The 22,224-nt window shown below is 40.2% G+C and overlaps 1 protein-coding gene across 6 annotated transcripts in view; it reads right to left on the bottom strand.

The window, feature by feature from the left end:
• The window catches only part of trps1 (trichorhinophalangeal syndrome I), a 118,140-nt gene that overhangs the window by 76,847 nt on the left and 19,069 nt on the right, over nucleotides 1–22,224 (bottom strand). For 5 of the 6 annotated variants that reach the window (XM_040021294.1, XM_040021296.1, XM_040021297.1 and 2 more), the window contains exon 2: nucleotides 21,425–21,950. In XM_040021294.1, the coding sequence (XP_039877228.1) occupies nucleotides 21,425–21,437 (13 nt within the window). In that variant the 5' untranslated portion in view covers nucleotides 21,438–21,950. Of the gene's footprint in view, nucleotides 1–11,239; nucleotides 11,278–21,424; nucleotides 21,951–22,224 lie in introns of all 6 variants that reach the window. The other variant, XM_040021300.1, reaches the window with a different exon arrangement.

The raw sequence follows: 22,224 nt of genomic DNA, 5'->3' as shown, positions 1-22,224 counted from the left end.
CAGACATACAAAAATAACTGGCAGCTGTCCAGTGCAAGCACTATCCTTTGGCTACAAAGCTTTTTGGGATTCAAACCACTGTTCTAGCAGAGAAAATTCAACAAACAAGATTCTTTTAAGTGATCTGTTAATTGAAAAGAGTTAAATTTCTGTCTTCATGCTCAGCACGCACAAATATTACAAGTCACAGAAATTCTCACTTATGACTCCTGACAGTAAGTCACAGGTGACACACTAGCTCTTTTGGTCCATAAAAACATTATTTTGAAGTGAACACCAGAAGCCACAGGTGGGTGAAAAAACAGGTTACTCACTTCTTCTAAAGAATGTAAACTGTTTCCTACCGAGATTACTGGAGATTAGGCCTGTGTGCCTCAGTCACACAGACCCAGTCCAGCAACCCCCAAGAGCTTGGTTACGAGGGGAAAAGCTGTAATCCTCAATTTCTTAGTGAGTGGGGCTTGCTTTAGGTTGCTGTCTGTCACTGGGTGAAATTGGTCGCTAAGCGGGTGCTGCACCAAAAACCTAGGAATAGTTTGCTACTAACTAACCACCCAGCGGTACTGAAACTCGAAACAGAGACTATTTGTTTTCAAAGTGAAACCAGCACCTTTTGGAAGATGTTTCTCTGTTTGAGTCACACTTTTCAAAGCTTCTGAACTAATTATTGAGTAGTTGGCAAGTGTTCGGAGACAAGTCATCATCTGCCATGCAAACTACTATTTCGACACGTTCTCACTCCCAAAACGTAATATTTTACGCTAGGTGACAAATCGTCAACATATTACGCTTCCGGGCACCCGACACGTCCCTAAATGACGAGATCGGAAAAAAATGAGGAAACATGAGAACCGTTTGGAATCAATCTACACATGTTCATTCATTTTACTTACATCGCTTTGGAAAACACTATTTAACGTCATTAAAGTGCAGGTTAAGGTTAGGGATAAGGTTATGGTTAGGATTATTCTACTGTATTTCACCCATAATGCTAGCACGTAGCATAAGAACGCGGAAGGTCAACTTTTGTGTTCCTCAGGAACGCCGCGGGACGTGACAAATCGTCAGGATGTTACGCCTCGGGAGGGAGAACAGGCTGACTATTTGCCTAAGGTGTTTTTAAGTACAACACCGGATACTTTTTTGCGATCAATTTCGCCTCACAACAGAACCTGGCTAAACAACTTACCAACTGGTCAGGGAACACCAGTGGTTACCAGGTGGTCACTGACCAGTCTCTAGGACTGTGCAACTGAAGCTCAGCAATCGATATCACAGCGAATGACAGCATCCACTACAACTGGTTCGGAAATACGTGTTTTTCCCTAGCAACCAGTGGCTGCCAGGTGGTTGCATGTGGTGCCTAACGCTGTCTGCCTGGAGCCTTAGTAAATCAAACTAAAGTATATTTTGTTAGACTTCCCAACACAAAAAGACATCAAGTGCTATACTACTATAAAAGGTTACCTCCTAGGGCATTGCTGTAAAGTTTTCAGTGCAAGTTTAAATAACACTGAAATAAATCAGTATGACAGCACGGACACACACAAAGATAGACGATGCATAAACACATACATATCTGCATCCAAATCTTTCTTGCACATCTGCATTATTTCATTATGTCACAGCCATTACCATTCACTTTCACATGTGTTTGGATTTCTGGTTCTTATAAAACAATTTGTGCAGTTTTACTAAAATAGTGAAACAGAAGACACACACGCACAGGCACAGACTATATATCTCTTCTGCTATTTCAATAATCTGTGACCTGAGAGTTTATAAGACTCAATAGTCTGGCCGTTGGAATGGCTGTCTGGATTTTAACTTTATATACACACACATACACGCTCATATACAGACACGGCTCCCCTGCTATGGTCCTCGGAGCATACTCTGTCTGCGAGCGAATGTGTGTGGGGAGCATACCATGTGTGTGTGGTCACGTCTAAGAAAGCCGCTTTAAAAATGGATCTCTCTCCGTCTCTTTCCCATTACCACTGACGATGTCACCTTTGCCATTTTTTTGTGATGTGCAAATGATGGACTAAAGCTATTTGCTGTGTGTTTCTCTCATTTGTGACTATAAGAATATGTCATACACCTGTCATGAGAGGGAGAGAGAGAGAGCGTGGTTTCAAACATGCAGCAGCATGGAAACCGCCAGCTCACAAGGAGTGCGTGTAATCAATTGTTGCTAACTGGCTGGCAGGAGAAACAGGCTGGCAATGAGACAGACAAAAACGCAAACGCGCAGAAAGGGAAAACACATGTCAACATAGTTAATCACACTTTTGAATTCATCTTCAAAGGGAAAATGTCTCGCAGAGTTTGAAAACGTCACTAAAAGATATAAAAGGAAAAGAAAATTTTCAATCGAAGAAACACAATAAATGCACGTTCACACAGCCCTCCAACAGACTGTTCAAATGAACAATTACATCTCGCTGAATAAGGGATGGCTGTAAATAATCATGAAAAACGATTGTTTTATATCTGCTTAAAAAGATGAGTTCCATCATTTGGATCTAACATTTACATCATTTAAAAATAATCCAACTTCATTAAAAACTCATTCATATTCTCCCAACGCATCAACTGAACACCACACACTCCATCCTCCAGTTTAAAATCTAAAGTTAGTAGATACCGAAAGATTAATATTCTCTAGCGGAATGCATTTAAAACGAATTTTTGAACACCAATGAAAGGTATGTTACACTGGGATAAAAACATAAATACCTAAGCCTCAATGCCTAATGAAGCACACACATCAAAAGTAGTGTCTGAAAACTAATTAAAGGGCACCCTCAATAGCAAACTCAACTGAAGGGCATCCTCCACATCCTGCAAAACAAACCCAAAAAAAGTTTTCTGCACTGAAAAGACCTTTTAAAGGAAATGTGAAAAAAAAACGTGCCCTATGAAAAGAGGAGTGAGAAAAAAAGAAATAGTCAATGAGGATGCCTCATGTCAAAACCACAACCCTGTGAAATATGAATACTAATCAAAGACCGAACCACAATATCACGCTACACCAGTGCCAAGAATTGCCTTAATAATACATATTTTATGCCCAAATATCTATTTCACTTGCACTCACAAATGTGCATATTTGAAAGGCTCACAATTTAGGCTGCATCTCTTGAAATGTTTCAAAAGTTTCAAAGCAGGAACTCTAGCTTTCTACGCTTGCTTGAAAGACAGAAAAATTGAGTGATATTGATATTGATTTACTGTGAAACTATCAGAAACAGTTTAACTTCACACAGTGAAGGCACACACATCTAACAAACACCAAATGTAGCAGTCGAAAAGCCAAAAAAACTCAGTTTGGCTTCCCACGCCGAGGGGACCCACTGCACTGTTCCAAAGCTACACTAAAAGGCAGCATTCGATGCCTGTGGTGTGGGTTCTCCTGCCATCAGCTGCTAGATTTCTTTTTTTAAAATTTCAAATAACCTGCAGTTGTGCTTTAAACTTTATGCGTCTTAATGATTTCGATTGTGGGGATGAGCTCTTTGACACATGACTGTCACGTTTTCCTGTCGTGGTCTTTGTCATGTGATACCCATAAACACCAATAGAAATGTGAAGTACGTGGCCACAGATTTCTGTAAGCTTCTCTACTTCTCCGGGGTCCTTAACGAGGCTTCTAAGAGCAGCCGATGAATGAAATGCATTCTTTTAGTTTGCTAAGGAGTGCTGCTCTTCACCCTTTCATTCACTCCCCACTACCATTTCTTGTAGAAGTGTGAAAGCGTGGGAGGAGGCAGAGGTATGTATGCGCGCGTGTGTGTAGCGGAGAACCGACAACTTCCTCTAATCTTCCTGCGATCATAGCTCAGAGGTTGCTGGGGGACAAACCAGGAAATTACACGCATTCTCACACATACACACAGGATATGGGTCAGTTTAAATGGACACCAAATAAACGTGTAAAAAGTGAATACAGGTAAGTCACACAAAGCAAATATAGCGCTCATGTTATCCCCTGTAGAGTATATATAAGAGAGCCCAACATTGCATCCACTGTATGTACAAACAGAAAGATAGAAATAGATGAAGAACATACAGGGAGACTTTGGGTAAGTATTACAAAGGGCACCATTATTAAAGTCAACACCTCTGATAAGCTCTGACTTGTGATGCGTTATTGCTGTTCCCAACCCAGACGAGAGGTCTCTTTCTGTGAAAGTGTGAGGGGTGGGGGCAGCTTATCTCTCATATGCTGTACTGGCACACACAAACAAAGAGGCATGCTGCACTTAAGCTGACAAAACCTAAAAGCAGAAAAGTGTGGTTACATTTCACTGAAATGGGCGCTGACACTGCCTGTTGTCTCAAGTCTTTTGCAAGTTAGGATGGCCTGCACGAGCAGCCTGTCAAAACATCGAGCGAAAGCGCACCACATAAAGTCAGAGAAATGCATAGACTTGAACTTTCCAAGCTCGTTGTAAGCCTTTTTTGCACCAGTTGTCTTTATCTGCGCCATCAGCTTAGAGCCCAAACATATCATATAGTTGACAAAATTACAGCTCATTGTAATAAATATCATGCATTTATTATATATATATATATATATATATATATATATATATATATATTTTTATATATATATTTTTTTATATATAGAATTTATATAAAATTAACATGTTTAGATTACAATTGAAATCATGATTTTATATATATACTGTAACATTGTGAATAATTCAATTACTTTACACTACCTTACTCTTAAAATATACAAAAATTTAATTTAAACATGTGTTTTAGCTTTCATTTTTATATTCAGGCCAGTTAACATGCTTGATATAGACACCAAATTGTCACTGTGATTTCTATTCAGTAACTGACTAAACTGTAATGTAATCTGACTCAACTCTATGTAATGGTGCATTTATAAATTCTATCTGAAATGGTCTGAGGTGCCATCATCTTAACTGTCACCCAGGAAGTCACAGTTTCAGTTTCAGGCCCCCCGGAGCAGAACGGCTTTAGTTAAAGGCTTAAAAAAAATGCTGTTGCACTTTGTTGCTTTATATGTAAACCTGTGTTCTTTCTGTCACGTTCCTGTCATTTACAACAACGAGGATCGATGCGCGGTATTAGTAAAAGTAGAAGCACAGTTCAAATGTTAATGACACCCATGCAAAGAGCAAAAAAGAGGAAGGAGGTAGCAGCTATGGCCACTATTTCACAATTATAACTGAGATTCATTCACTTCCTTACACTATGTGTGCATCTCTGCATATTTGATTGCATGTAGGGACATGTAGCTGTGTGTGTGTGTGATGTCAGTATTTGAGTCTAACAAAAGGAGACAAAGAGATAACATGAGTGTATTCTTTTTTTCTTTTTTTTTTTTAAGGACACTAACACAGAGACACACAGTCACAGACAAAAACCCAATGCAAAAGACACTGGGGCAGTTTGAAAAGGCTTGGGGCTAAGTCTGAGCTTTCATTTCCTCTATCCTGCATCACAACTGACAGATACACACACATGCACGTAAGCGCACGGATATATAGAGACAGAAGGAGAGTGCACCATTACGAGACTTTTGGCCTGCCCAGAGCAATCGCAGAGGTAGACAGCTCTAAAAGAAATGACTACACAAACCCGCTCTATAGTTAAACATTCAGCTTTTTTCGACAAGTAGAGTCGTTTGGTCCGGAATGAAAAATTACTTGAAAAAAATCAGTGAAAACAAAATTCCAACTTTTTTTTTTACAATAAAAACAAATCTGCACATTTACTGCTACAGCGATTATATGAGAAAATGAGACGTAATCTTAAAGCGGATGCCGCAAAAAGGCAGACGATAAGTTAATGTAAAGATAAATGTAAGTTTAAGATATTTCTTTTGTTAGCCACAAAGTTCTTGTTTGCTACACTCCATCACACATGCACACGACTACACACACTCAGGAACACAACTGATGTTATGTAAAGTTTTCCAAAAGTTAAGTTGATATAGCGTTCCCGGCAGTAATATAAATAAACATGACTAACTTGCTTAACCCTAAGACTAACCTTTACACTACTCTTATCTCAATTCTATTTGTAACCTAAAGATAGAACCACGTCTACTTTTTAAAATATTATGTTTTACATTTACTTGCTTGTTGTCCCCACAAGTGAGGTGGTCCCCTCAATCTCACTGTGTGAAGAGATTTGTGTCCCCACAAGATCAGTAAAACGAGTACAGACACACACAGACAAATGTGCAGACTGTTAGCCTTCCTGTGCTAGGGGAAGTTGCAGGTTGTTGCGACATCAGCGCTTGAGATAAAAGCTCTATCACTCTCTCATACACACACACACACATAAACACACAACATGGACTCAGTGGGAAATTTGCTTAGATTTATCATAAATTTGGCTTTTAGGAGAAAAGAAATCAGTGTTTAGCCATCGCCCTATCACAGTGCAAAAGAACTTTATTTTCATTTTAAAAGAGCCATTACCAGCAGAGCACATTATGAAGTGAACCGGTTTTTATGACTGTGATGCTGCGACTTCACTCGCATGTCAACAGATTGCAATGCAGTCATGCGGTTGCCTACATAAACTGTGAGAGATGTTGAGTAAACCCATCACAATCATGAATTTAAATAATGACTTCTCAAACCACTGATATGCACTGAGTTTCAACCATCATTACACATCACCACAGGGAAAAGAGCACTGTCTTCCTCGGTATTAAATTAAATGTTCGGACAAGATTTCATTTCATTTTTGAAAATTATGTGGAACAAAAAATAAGACTTGAAATAATGAATTCTCAGTATTTTGAGGGTAACTAAGTTTGAAAATTTTGAAATGATTCAATGTTGTTAGAGAATTGTTTAAATATATCTTGTCATTTAAAACTGCTATTCAATTTAATTCGGTTTTATTAAGGTACTTTATGTTGGTAAGGTAAAGACCCTACAGTAATAATGAGAAAACCCCAACAATCGAACAGCCCCCCCTTTGACCAAGCACTTGGCAACAGTGGGAAGGAAAAACTCCCTTTTAACAGAAAGAAACTGTCAACAGAATCAGGCTCAGGGAGGGGCAGCCATCTGCCGCGACTAGCTGGGGGTGAGGGGAGGAAGACAGGACAAAAGACATGCTGTGGAAGAGAGCACAGATCAATAAAAACCTACACATAGTGAGTGAAGAGGAAACACTCAGTGCATTAAACGTCCAACATCCTACATCTACTGCAGCATATTCCAACCTGTCTAGCATCCGCTAAGCATACCATGTTAAACTAGAATAACTTTATTGCTCCAGCTTTCACATCAAACTGCACAGCTCATACATACCGAGGATGTCACCCTAATGTACGCGGACCCGATTTGATCTAATTCTGCATTCTCAACATGATAAACTGAAATCGATCAACTGTGATTATGTGTCTCAGCGTGCTCTGGATGATTTTATGGAGGAGGGTGAAGCAGAGGCTTTGTGAGCGGGATGAAGGTGGCGATTATTCCAGGAGGGTCATCTTGACTCAAGTCCTCTGGCTGCAATATCGACAGAATGGTATCGACCATTAATCGTGTATTGTGGAGCTAGCGCCAGCATCCCACCTGCAATGCACTTTGGATAATAAGTTATGTAGAAAAAAAAAAGAGAGAAAGAAGTGAATGTAAACAGAGCCTCCTGTAAACACCTGCTAAGGAAATTCACTCTGACCTTAGGGCGGGTTTTCATCATATTCTGGACCTGAGGGTAAATACAGCATTACGCTCGGTCTTGTCTAAAATATGTTTGCCATTTAGAAACTGGCACTGTGAACGGATACAGGGCTCTGATCATTCTGACATCTGGCATCAAAAAGGAGAGGCTACGAGGTAAACTTTCAATATTCCTGTGCATTTATTTTGCATGTCAATTAAAGTGACTACAAAAGACAGCAGTATGCAATGGCTGTCAGCTACAATACCCAAACTCCAAGAAGGCATATTTTGTCACCTACAGCATTGAGCAAACTCTACCCGTGATTACAAAACACTGTCAGAATTCAACAAGGGAGGACTGTTTTCTGAGGGCGTGATTCCAACGCGGTTTAGCTATCAGCTCGCATGGCCTCAAACTAATGACATGATCACATTTGAAAAAGAAGAGCTTAACACACCCTATCCTACCTGTTCTGCCAGAACTTATCAGCCTCTTTTGTGTGTGTGTGTTGAGGTCGTGTGTTCTCAACTAGATTAGGACACCTTAAATAGGTCAGAGATTTACAAGAGATTCGGGTGGATCAGTAATAAGAGCACAGGTATGTAATGTTTAGTTCTCACACCCATCTAACTGCTGGTACACCCCTAAAAAATTCCACATGCATACACACAAATACAAGCATGGACGCGCACCAAGCGAAGAGTTCAGCGCCTAAACCTATCTAGCTGATACTACACCCTAAATCCTTTCATCTCTTATTTTATACCCAGCCCCTCCCTCTGTCTTCCCTTCTGTTCGTCTCTTTTTGTTCTCCTCTCTAATCTCTCTGATCTATGATGAATGGCATTAAAAAAATGACGTACCCTTGGTGTGCTGCTGATAATCTCTTCCTTTTATTTTTTAATATGTTCAATTTTTACTACAATTGGCAGCCTAAGCTGTTCTCCCGATGTTAAAGACTGTCCCATAGACCTGGAGCAACACAACAGGTATAAAATTATCAAATACACATTGGTAGTATCAGGGAAATTGGCAAGCCGAACAGCTATCGGTTACCCTCTATCCGCACCTTTTAGCTAACTTGCTCTCAATATTACCTGTTGTCAGCATTTAATATTTGTACTTGCGCCATTTCGTCCCAGTTACGCATGAGTCAAACATAACAAACCACAAGTCTGGCAAGGACTTAAAAAAGCGAAGGCATGCAAAACTGAAATCGCTGAAAATGCTTTGCCATTCACAATTGTTTATCCTCTGGGGTTGATTAACCCAAAAAATAAATTACAAGGCTGTTTGGCAGCTGATCTGAAGGTCTCTGACATCAGATCCTTGCACCTCCTAAGACTAATCAACTTGTATTTTGTAAGATGACCTTCTGATGAGAAGACCTACTGACATTAGAAAAAAAAGGTAGGGAGACTGAGAAAGAGAGCTTTAGAAAGACAGCCTGAAAAGGAAGAGACAGGGAACCAGAAAGAGGATGAAATGTGAATTCATTGCCTTAAAAGCAGCTCTGAGTAAAACAGTTTGATAAGAATCAGACTGCACATGCACATGTGCAAACACACACACACACACACACACAACCATTTACTCTGAACCTCTTTGGACAGATACGCAGATAAGATGTGTTCAATTAGTGTTCAATTATGGCGCGTGTGTGTGTGTGTGTGTGTGTGTGTGTGTGTGTGTGTGTGTGTGTGTGTGTGTGTGTGTGCAAGAAAAGAAAGCCAGCTTGAGACAGAAGCAGGGATAAGATTCTTTCCACCTATGTGTCATTTCCTCTCTCCCTCTCTTTCTCCCTCTCTCACCCCCTCTATGTGTGCATTACATTATTCCTATCTAACGAGGCTTTCGATCACTCCCTCTCCTTCTCCGCAAGCCTTTCCTTATCATCCCGCGATTCATGGCACATCTCCCTGAAGCAATAATTCAACTATCCTCCAAAAAAAAATGACTTAAAAAAAACACCAAAAAAACTACGCTGTCAATTTCTAGCCATGTGACAGTATGTCACTAGATGATCACATGAAAAGGAGTCTTGTGTGATGTGATACTCAACTGATCCCTGTAATAAAATTGTCTTTTCTCTTGTCTGAGTTTAATGGGAGGGGTTGGGGGATCAGGATCAGCTGTGAGCTATGCTTCAGAAACTGGCATGTACTCTTTGACCTACTTCAAGTTATGTTAGAAACTGAAAACTTTAAAACAATGGTTCCCAATGTAGGAATTCCAACAAAGAACAGCAGAATAAATCTGGTCCTTGCAAACTTGTGTGTAATGTTCTGTCTTCTAAATGTCAAATAACTCTGACTTGGAATATTATCAATCAAAACTGTTTAAAGTGCTTACACTGTGCTCATTTCCTTTTGTTGTAAGAGTATCTTTGTATGATTGTCAGATCAAAATAATCCTGAAATGCAAAGCTGTTTTAGGCCTCAGGAAAACAGACCTATAGACTATATGATTAGATTGTACTATATAAACTGGCAAAAAACTAGCTGCTAGGAAAAAAAATTACTATTTCCCTGAGTAGTTGTGTGTGGTTTTAAGAGGATTCTTACTGTTGGTAAAATTTGTTGCAAAGAAGTAAACAATGCTGCACTGAAAGTAGGGTGCTGCTGTTGCTAGACGTTTGTAAGGAAGATGCCAACTTGTCTGCAAACACTCATTAACTGCTCGCTAACAGTATTGAAAGCTTAAAAGACGCAAACTGGAAGCGAAATGGCACAACTTACACACTTTTTCATGTTTCACTGCCTTTCAGTGGTTAGTTAAGAACTGTTTGTTTGACAAGTGAGTATCTTCCACGCCAATGGCAATTTGCTAAACAGCAAAAACTTGCCAACTGGTCGGGAAATACACAATGTTTCCTAGTGACAGGGTCATTGACCAGCGTGTGTGACTGAGGTCTTAGCTCTGTTTCTATTCGTTATTCTACCATCATAGACAGAAGCAGGCATATCAAGCTTCTGTGCTAGTAGGCAGAGATGTGTGCTGAGTTGACCATATCAGGGATATCCACTGTCTTTGACTTCATACAGAGGCAAGAGTAGAAAAAAAACTGTCTGCATCCTTTCATTTAGAGCAGTGTGAAACCCGAGGGGCTCCTTGCACATATGCTAAACTCATTATTTGAAACCTTGGCTACCTTTAATATAAGCTTCCACCGTTAAGCCGGGAATTAGAGAAAAGCATAATAAGTCAAATTTTATAAAACCTTTTTATCATATCTATCCATTTGGTTTTCTGAAATTTTGAGAATTCCTGCTTTAAAATTCTAAGCTGTGCAGTAACAGCGTGCAGTCCTTTTCAATCCGTCCCTGCTGAGTGCAGCACAGGGTGGAGCCACTGGTCCCAAAGGTGTTTTTTTCCATGCTGGAAATTTGTCAAGAGTTTATCAAGATAGGGCAGCGTTCAAGCATACAAGCCAAGGGTAGCGGGGAAGGGTGGCAGAGTGACTCAAGAGTAAAGCATCCTTCAACCAGAAGGCTAAGTTATCTCCCTCGTGACTGTGAAAATCCAACCTGCTAAAGTGTCCTTGAGCAAGACACCAAATGCCTACCAGTCCCAGGGGTGCTGTTCTGTAGCGGAGGTTGCAATCTACAGGGGGAGATGAAAAGAGACGATTTCACTACTGGGGATCACTGGAGTATCACAAAAAAGCCTGTGAGCTAAAGTCACCAGTTCCACGCCTCACCTCACCACAAAACACTCTGGTGGCAAATTATCTGCCTCCCCCTCTTTCTGTCTATGTGGCACTCTTTTCTCTTACTGCCTTCCTCTTTCTCTCTCCTCCTGTCCTATTATGGACATAGCAACAGTGTTGCTGTCAGGACGACTAAAGATTTGATTCAGTGTCTGTCCCTGTCTGAATGTGTGTCTGTGTGTGTGTTGTGTGCATGATAGCAGATAAGAGCCATATATAAACAGCACTTAAAAGCAGAAATGTAAATGTTTAGAAGTCACTGCAGAACACAGACCATATCAAGATACCAGAGAGAGCAAGAAAGAGAGAGAAAGGAAGATTAAAGCAGAGTTCACACCAGGAGAACTAGCAGACTGCAGTTGAGACTCAAGTTGGATTCCAGTCATCGAGAAGACTTGGTGGAATTTCACATCTCAAAGCATCCAAACTGTTTAATCTGCTGCTGAAAGTGAAGGAAGTTTTGAAAAACTGACCAGGATGCATTAGCACCTGTGTAGCCTGTTCAATTCAAGGCATCATATTCATAGGTAAAATAGTACAGAAGCCACGCTGGAGTGTCCGGGCAAACAGGAGTATAGGCACGTATCTTTTACAGAGGAGGTTTCTGTATAGGCATAATGCATCAAACGCTTAAAAAATATCCAAAACGTCATTTAAGACAACTCTTTGATTATTTTATAGACATTTTTAGAAACTACTGCAATGACATAATGACTGAAAAGCCACATAAAGAGCAATTAACCTCAGCAGTTTCACTCATCAGAGAGGGGAAACTATCGTTTTATGCCGTCAATCAAAATTTTAAGCTATGAGACTTAATAGTGACCTAATTTTGAGTGAGTCACACAGGTCTCGAGACGGGTCGGTGGCTCTCTAGCAACCATCGTCAACAGGGAAAATTTTCGTTTCCGCAGCTGGTTGGTGAGTGGTCAGTAGAGGTAGCTGGCCATCGCTAGATAAAATTAGTATACAGAAATGAAGAGGTATACGGTTTGCTTTGGTTGCTAGTAGATTGCTGTGGTTGCCCATAGTTACATTTCAACAGCCTTTGTAGTCTACATGTTGGGCAAGATGGTGAACCCCAAGTTGCTCTCTGATGTGTTCCTCGGACTATGAATGTTGAATAGAGAGCTCTTCAGCATAAGGAAAAGTGCTTATACACATAAGTGAATGAGGCATGTTCTATAAAGTGCTTTGTGTGCGTTAGATGAGAACCAGTCCACTACCACTTGGTGAATAGTTGGCGAGTGTTTGCAGGCATGTTGGCATCTTTCATGTGAGTGAGAAAAGCAATAACAACAGACACCTTCAGATAGCGAACAAATTCTACAAACAGCTTCACATCAGAAACGTTGGGAGTTTCTCTTTAATTTCTATTTAACTTTTCTACTTAGAGACAGTGATATATGAGCATTTCTCAACACATCTGACAAAAACCCAACACAAATTATTTATTGAAACATGGCCCTTTAGACTGATTGGCCTTTTTGCTTACAAATTCACTGTAACTTTGGATCCAACACTCGAACCGAAGCTGTAAAGAACTTCATGAATCAAACATGACATGTTTCTTTACCATAATATCAAAGCTTGCACATTTTGTGAAAGGCTGCTGCAGATGAGGCTTCAGTGTGCGAATCCTCGAAGGAACAAGCAGGAACAAGTCCATTTTCACATATATATGTGATCTAAATGTACTTATTGTGCTTGCTTGAGAGTTTGTGTTTGGTTACACAAGTGTGTGGCTGCGCAAGCGAGTGAGTGATTGTTAGCAGAAGCTCGTTAACCTCAGAAGTCATTACCACAGCCTCGAGGTTTACGGCAATTAGACAAAATAAACGGCAAACGAAAAACAAAAAAAAGGATAAATGAAAAACAAGAGGAGAGAAGAAAGTGATTACTGGAGAAAAAATTAAAGTGATTATTTTCACCAATTTGAGAAAACAATAACCCTCCCCCCTCAGCTCTATCCCCCATGAGAGCGGCTAAACACAATTGCTGAAAAGAAAGTAATAATTGGAGAAAAATAGAAAGCGATCATTAGAGTTAAGAAGAAAAAAAACACATTCGTTTTGATAATTTCTAATATAGCTAATGCGAAAGAGGAAAAAAAAGGCAAATGTTGTAATTTATGAGAGACGAAAAAGGAAGTGCAGTGAATACGCATGTATGTGTGTGTGAGTCGGAGGGAAAGGGGTAGTAGCTGACATCACTGCTCCTATGTAGACTTCTTTTTTTCTCTTTTCTCAAGACGTTTTTGTTTTTACAGCTTCACTCTGGGCAGACCAGACCGTTGTACACACGTTCATGCGCACAAACACACACACCCTCGCTCGCTCTCCCTCTATCTCTCTCTCACTCACATACACACATGCACACTCCCATACATATTCCCATACGCACAGACCCCTAAAGGGGCCTTTTTTCCACATTGGACCATATGGTGCAGACAGGCGCACGGAAACAATTCTCTAAAAACAACACACATTCTACACTTAGAAACCTACCACACACACACACACACACACACACACAGGCTCATAGATTTTCCCTCTCGCTCTCTCTCTTTCAAACACACACACACACACATGCACACACCAGACAGTTAAATCTGCTGAATGAATTGCTGCCTTGTTCAGCAGTGCACTAATGGCAAGAACCTGCTATGGCGATTACCACACACACGCACGCACACACACACACACACACACACACACACACACACATACCGGGGCTTAGCATTAGGCATTCTAGGGCACTTATCCATTAGAGAGGTTAGTTATTTTCCTCACTCCAAACGTAGGTATTCAGCTTAATATTCCAACAGCGGTGGTTGTAAATCTGCTCGGTTAAGGAGCTGGGGCAGATCTCTCCGAAAAGCTGGATCTCCTTAGTACACCAGGATGGAGCTCGACCAATTATACAAGCTAATAAAAAGGCTGATATTTTACTTGTTTTTATTTTTATTTTACTATAAAAACCTGACGGTGAAGCCTTGAAATCTTTATTTTAAAAAAAGTTGTAATTATGATGTATTCAGTTGCGTATCCTCGTAGCTTTCTTTCTGTTTCAGTAAGTCTTGCTTACCGTTTCCATTAGCTTACTCTACTTAAAAAATCTTCCCACATATCCTCTAGGTCATAGTTTTGTTTTCTCTCACAGTCGGTAAATCCACTTTTATGCCAGTCTCTCTAGTTCCCTTTTTCTCTCGTGTAATCAAAGACGCAGCAGGTTCTCCATTATTCTTTAAATTTGGCACTTTTCATCTTTCATTTCAGAGTCAAATTTAACAGTGTTTGTTATTGCAGTCAAATGTATCCGATGGACTCAAAGCAGCTGGAGACAAGAATGCCCAATTTTTCAGCTCCACTTACTCAGCATTGATTTGTTAAGACTGAAAAAAGTGACTTCTGTAATGCGCGATGCCGAGAAAGAGAGCACTGAGTCATCTCACTCAGAGGGAAACTTCCTTTCATACTAATGGGGAAGAAACTGCACATAATAAAGAAACGTTTCCATAATGTAAAAGTTAGGGTTACAAACATTACTGTCACAATTATTTTAATTCTTAGTCATTTGCTATTTTATCCTGTGATTGTTTATTGCTAAGTAATACCATTAACTGCTATTAACAGCTTTGTGTTTTCAGCTGAACAGAACCAATGTCAAACCTACTTTGTCAAAAAAAAAAACAAGAGATTTTGCATGAAAATACTTAAAAGGCCACCCCCAAAGACACCAAAACTAAAGCAAGGCAGAGGCTGTTTAAGCATAAGGCAAGTATGTCTTGCATAAGTAATAATCAACAACGCACTGCTCGACATAAACTAGCAAATCTAGGATACCCCACGTTGTAATGTTTTTAGAAATGCCATGTTAGACCCATAAAAGTTCCTGAAAAGTTCCTGCAGCTGATTTAAACCACACCTTTACACGTTTAGTTCTCTCTAGCATTGTCACTATGAGCAAGGACTATGTGTGTGCATCAGTCTGTGTGCTCTGCAGTGATTGACAGCTGCTGTTGCCGATGCTATACATCCTTCATGAGAGCACTCTGTCTTCTGGATTAAGGAAACGAGATAATGCATCATGGACAAATGTCTTAATCTCACTTAATCTTACTTGACATTGTCCGCTTTTTTGGGGGGGGGGGCAACACAAGTGAGAGCCACTGCACAGTTGTAATTTTGTCACACAGACTTTTGTTGTAAATGACACATTAATGTTATCAGAACATAAAAAGGTGTCTGGGGTGCTTTCTTAGTCACAAAGCATCATGTTCAGATGCCATCAAGCTAGTATTAAAAAAAAGGATTTGAGGTTGAAAGTGGCTTTAGTCAGTTTATCTTTAATGACAATTTTGCTCCTGCATTGTTCCACACAACAGCAAGCAGTCCCTCACCACTTGCACTGGCATTCCAGTCAAACAAACACAGCCGTGTGCTGTGAAACTCATTGCATCGTGGTGACTGTCTGGGTTGCATTTGGCTTCAGTGAGCACCTGAAAAAACTACCGTTTGGAACTATCTGTCAGCCCCCAGCTACTCTGTTTTTATTGTTCTGGCAACTTGTTCTGCTGCTGCCAGGCACCCTGGCTTCTTTGGATGGCTGTGCTGGCTGCTAGTTTTAGCATCACCACCAGCAACTGGCCTGTCAGCTCCCAGCAACTCTGTCTTTATCGTCCTGGGTAAGGGTTCTGGTGCTGCCGGCCTGGCAGGAGTACTATCAGCAGCAGCCTGAGCTTCTGTCTTCCCCTTTGTTGTTCCTCATCAGTGGACTCTCTACAGAGTCTGTCAACAGTTGAAAATTTGATGTAATTCACAAAATCAACTCCGTATTAAAAAAACGAGTGTGGTCGTTAATTTTGTCCAAACTTCCAATACGATGTCATGTTATATAAATGAATGGGTCAAAGCTGCTACAGAGCACTGCGGTGATAAAACATTTACAAGCGATGCAAGTAAAGACACAGCATTCCTACGACTAATACATGGGTGGAAAAAACTGAATATCAGCAACATTTGATTACAGAAAAAAATGACAGTATGCAGTATTTTGGGGGAGAAACTTCATTCAAGCTGACTTCAAACTTTCTGCAACTCCGTCAAGGCTGCAACTGCAAAGAGATTTTTCCTTCCAGACATACTGGGGCAGCATGCAGCTGTATAGTTCACCAGCATATGGATTAAATAAATACAGTCTGCACAGAGCTTGTTAACACTTGTTCACTTGGATCCAGCACAAGTTTTAGGCAAACCCAACAAAAAAACATGCACTCACATCTGTGCACACCCAGACCAAAGCGTACATGTAACTTATATGCACACAAAGAAGTATGACACACACATGCAAACATCCTTAAAGGAGTAAATGTGTAGGTAAGTATTGTGAATCCACACATAAATATATAGAGAAACTGGAGGGAACCTTTTGATAAATACTAAGTAGCATGTTAGTGATTAGCAAAAACTCCATTTACCACACTAAGGCAAGTCTGTTTGTATGTCTGAGTCCAATTTAACCAGTTTTCGAATCAGCATAAATTAACTGTATGGGAGTCTCATCTAATCACACACTTGGTTGGATATAAAAAGAATAAATTGTACATTTTAACTGAATCTTTTATCTTTTACATGCGCACTAACATCTTACGTGTATGCAACAGTTACTTGGAAGTGCTTCAGTTGAGATAGCACAACTCTCTCCCACACACACACACACAAAACTGTTGGTTGGGGTCTGATCTACTTCTGGCTATGTAGTCAGTTGCTAACAAAATCTGATTAATGGATTTCAACTCAGTCTCTCCAACAAACACAGAAGCAGACTGAGAGGAAGATGAATTGGTACAAGCTTTGAAAACTAGGTTGGGTCCACTGCCTCAGCTTTGCCTAGTTACCGTTCTTAATCTGATTAATCAAATTTTTTTCCTCCTAGAAAGGCTTTGGAAAATGAGCGCACCAAGCACCGAATGCTAGTCAGGTTTTGCTGTGTGAATCTGACCCTCCAAACAATTTGGATACGAGGAGAAACAAACATGAACTGTGCCGTGCGTGCCTGCATTAATGATAACATTTCTTCAAGCCTTCAACTTGTTCCAGCATCAGTTTATGTCGTAAGATATACGATATGCCATCTCGATCCAAATGTTAACCACGCTTATAGGCCTACCCCAAATCTAGGCATATTATGCCTAGATTTGGGGGTTGCAAGCCTGCTGACATCTGGGCTGCAATGCGGTAGTATGGACAGCTCTGGGCACAGTTATATAAGCTAATGAACCATCTTAAGAGCCATTGGAGAATTTTTTGTAAACCAAATGCTACATTTATAAACTAACAGCCAATATACAGTACACTGTTGGTCGAGTTTTATCAATATATTACAGACAATGCAATCAATTCCTAAACAGCAACTATTATTGGCCAACTATGTCCTGCCTTGTACTTTGATTGCTTAGAAAGCAAACTCAGAATAAACAGGTCAAAACAGCTGCACCATAAAAAGATAATTATTCAGTGTGACAATGCAATCAGGTCTGCTTTCTCAATGTAGTTACAAACAGAGTTACTGCAAGCATGCAAACAGACCATAATTGAGATAAAACAGACTTGTGCAAAGAATTAACACGCATCTGTCACCCTGATCTTTGATTGATTCGATGTCCTTTAAAGTAGTCGATCATTAACAAACTGACAAATTAAGCCATTAATAGCAATGACACCTGGTGACACCTCCATTATTAATCTTTGCCTGGCTAAATAATAAGTCTTAATTGGAATCTATTAGAATGAATTGTTAGTTGGGATGTCAGGGACAAAGAAAAAGACTTGTGTGCATGAGTTTGTCCATGTACGTCTTTGCGAGAAGATAAAGGTTTAATGCCCTCTGTACTTATTGATGAATGGGTATGTCTCGACGTCCTACACACACATACGCACACGGAAACACTGAAAAGGGAAAAAAACGCGCATATGTGTGTGTATGTGTGTGGAAAACTAACAGCGGTAGAGCGCGCTGTAAAGCTGCGAGAAGATGAGATCATCACACACACTGAGCTACCTTCTGACCCATTTTGGCAACAGTCAACAGGTAGTTTACACGCGGATGTTCAAACGTTTTCTAAACCAGGCTCTGCTCTGACTTTTGCTGTTTGAGGCCGACACACACAGACAGTAAGAGGGTGACGCAAAAAGAGAGAAAGATCTGCTGACAGACAATGGGGAAGGAACACATCAGGAATCACCACCTCAGAGGAGCGAAACTCTTTTGTGGGCTACTATGTCACAGAAACAAAAAAAAAAGTCTTTATATGTGCACGCTGTGCTGCGTGTTGCGTGCAGGATCAAATTCAAATGGCTCTAACTCTACTCAACATTGCTCAGTTTTTTTAAAGCCTCAAAACAAAAACAAAAAAAACCTGGCACATGTGACTAACATATCAAAGACTAGGAGATAACCCAACATGCACGCACACCACTGCATCTATGAGAACATTTGTATATACACATTTGAAGGCATGCAATCATGCACATGCATACACACAATTGAATAGACACACACACACACATGACCACAGCTAAAAGCATCAAGCAGCTCAAAGTAATCCGCCCTGCTGAATAACATCACCAAGCAAAGCCACCGCACCGCATAATGAAAAACATGCTAACACACACACAGATGCTCGCACACTGTGCAAAAGGACATACGCAAATTTGCATATCCATTATCAATCACTATGGTGCATGCAAAATAGCTACGTGGAAAGATATTCATAAAGACGCACCAAAAGTACAGAGACAGTCTCAAAGACTCTCTGCAATGATCGTGCATTTACAGTTAAAGGGTCATTTCACCAAAAAAGACCTGCGTTTTTTAGCCTTCCAGGCTGCTTGGAGTTCACTTTAAAGAGATTTCAAGAAAGCTGCTAGTACTCATATACTGAGCTATACAAATAAAGAGGATTCATACACTTCCTAAAAAAATCAACTTATCTTACATAACTCAATGTATAAGTCATTCAAATCATTCAGAAACCTTGTTCTGGAGAGTTTTGAACGGTTGAAACAGTTCCCAATAAAAACTGTTGAGACAGCAGAAAGAGCACGAGAGTGTGTGAGAGAAAGAAAAAGGAAGCAGACGTCGAGAGCTTCAGCGTGCGTTGTGACACAGGTAAAGGAGGATACACAGCAGCTGTTTGTGCACCTTTGTTGGTGTGTTTTTGTGTGTGCTCAGCACAGCTGATGGCTGGTGAAAAATGGAAATAAATAAATTCAGAAATTTAAAGCGTGTCAGTTCTTGCAGCTTGTTAGTAACACAAAAGCCCCGATAAGGCAAAATACAGTGCGGTTAAATTGCCGTATGTTAGCGTCATAATGCATACAAATGTACACGCCCACATATATACACACAGATCTAGATGAGAATAATTCTCTATTTACATGACATAATTCAACAATATGGTTGTATGTACTGTATGTGAAAAATATTTCTTGATTTGCGAGCGCTTGGATAAAGGCAGACAGTTCGGCACATACGGTATTTAAACCGAAATAAAATAATACAGCACTGCTATAATTATAATGTATGCTACACCACAAACCACTGCAGCTTTTTGCACATGCTTACATAATAACCTCAGCTGTAAATATACGTACTTCCTGCAGTACAATAACCTGTGCAGTGCCATTACGTTCTAGGATCCATGAATGCACATAGCAAAAGGAAAAAGTAACCTTTTCAGTTCAAACACTCTGATATCTGAACAAACAGATCATGTTTTGGTGTTGTACAAAACTCAGCATTTAATTGAACAGGCACTCTTATTCATATGTTACCATCCCCTAATTGCAGGCTCACCATTAACGGTCTCTATGTAGCATGTGGGCTTCTGTAAAGCCTTGGAGATCACTGGTACTAATCGACATTGCTAGTAGTTTGCTGTGGTGGTGCTGGAGTCGACGTTTGAAAGCGTATTTATGGGATCTGAAGAGCGAAATTAAAGCAGTTGTGTCAGAAACCTCTTGTTAACAGACATCCCTGGGAACCATTGCATATTTTGGAAGCAAACCAATCAAACAGTAGATCAAGTTGCTCCCTCTAAACTTTACAAAGTGTGAGGAACTAATGAGCTCTGCTAATGAGGTCTACTGAACCAGAATGCAGCAGATGCTTACTGGAAGAGCAGGTAACGTTTCGCTATGAGTAAACTGCTCCACTGCTTGATGGCAAAAACAATCTTTTAACTTTTATTTCTGCATAGGAATCATTTGAAACAGCGCAGTATTCGAGCGATATTTAAACAGTTTTCCACCCTCACTGGGTGCCACCAGGCAAACATTAAATACCACAGCGTATGGAGGAGCGATTCAAGGCAACGTGCAGTCACTTCCTCCACAAGTGATGACTAAGAGCAGTTTTTCATAATACTTCGTTGTTCTGCGTGTACGCCATTTTATCTGCAGTCGCTTAGTAAACTACCCCCCTGTACCCGCTTTGGCTTGAGGTGGTTATATCAGACCCACAAACTGGCCGAGCTCTGAGAACGACGGATGCCTGTTAAAGCTTTTATTTTTTTTATTTCTCGTGAAATTGTTTGCTTTCATAGTTTAAAGCAAGACTTGCTGTGCACACACACACCACAAAAACACGCTGAGTTACTGCAGAAAAAGGATATTAATTTTTTTTTTTCAAGGAATGAACGCTGATGCTGCAGAAAAAAGTGAATTATTGTTTTATTCCTAATGAAAAATAATTCATAAACAATTATTAGCACTTTAATTTAATGTAAAAAAATAAATCCCATTAACATTTGTATTAATATTGTATTAAAGATTAGTGTCTAATTAAAAAGTGTATTATATACATTTAATTACTAAATGTTACACTTGATAAACTGACTTTGTAAATATTCACGGTAGTTTTGTCAGAACATGTAGGACAGAAAGCAGCAGAATCCTGAATATCAGCAGTAAAAACATTAAGTTTAAAGTTGTTCACTTTCCTATTGAGGGATTGAAAGTGAAAACATATATGTCCTACCTCTGCTGATCATCGGGTTATATAAACATCATGGCTGGCTCCTGGCTTTGGCATCGGTTCTGATGAAATGGCTCGGTTTAACCCTACGCCGCAGCGGTCCGTCCAGCAGCGCAGTTCGGCTACTGGCCTTCTGTACTCCACAGCGTAATGGAAAGCAGAAACCAGGTGTCAGACCAGAGCTAGTATCCTTCCATTTCTTAATCAGGTCCACACAACTCCTCGCAGGTCCGTGAGCATCCGCGCTGAAATTCTTCGGCTTCTTTGACTTTTGCTTGTGAAGGTCTTCAACTGTAAGTCGCATCAGCTACTTTTAGTCCACGGCTGCTGCCCCCCCCCCCCTCTCGTACGCTTAACAGCTGGCCATTACAGCTTTGAGTTTGATCAAGTGTGTGTTCTGCGTAAGAGCTGTTATGCAAGCTGTCACGTTTGCTGTCCGGTCCTTTATTTTTTGTTTTGTTTTTTCGTAATTCAATTCTGGTTAAGGTCCTCAGTCATGGTTGTCAGAGTCCACTATCATCTTAACAACCTGCAAAAAGACAGAAAGATAAATACTGTTAGAAATGGGCACATGCTGCAGAAGTTAATGAAACCTATTGGAGCCAGATTTCAGACATTTTTTCCATACTTTACGTTTACGGGAAACAATTTTGCCTGGACTTTAGACGTCTACATTAAAATGGTTGATCAAAGGTGCACAATAGCCAAGAAAACATTCAGTGCCCTGCTCAGACCCCGGCCGGTTTGAGGGGTTTTTTCTTTTCTTTTCCCATATGTGACAGCTGACAATGCCTTTCACATGT

This window comes from Simochromis diagramma, unplaced genomic scaffold, assembly GCF_900408965.1.
Source record: "Simochromis diagramma unplaced genomic scaffold, fSimDia1.1 OVJJ01000753.1, whole genome shotgun sequence".
Classification (NCBI taxonomy): Eukaryota; Metazoa; Chordata; class Actinopteri; order Cichliformes; family Cichlidae; genus Simochromis; species Simochromis diagramma.
This window is presented reverse-complemented; position numbering and strand designations above follow the sequence as displayed.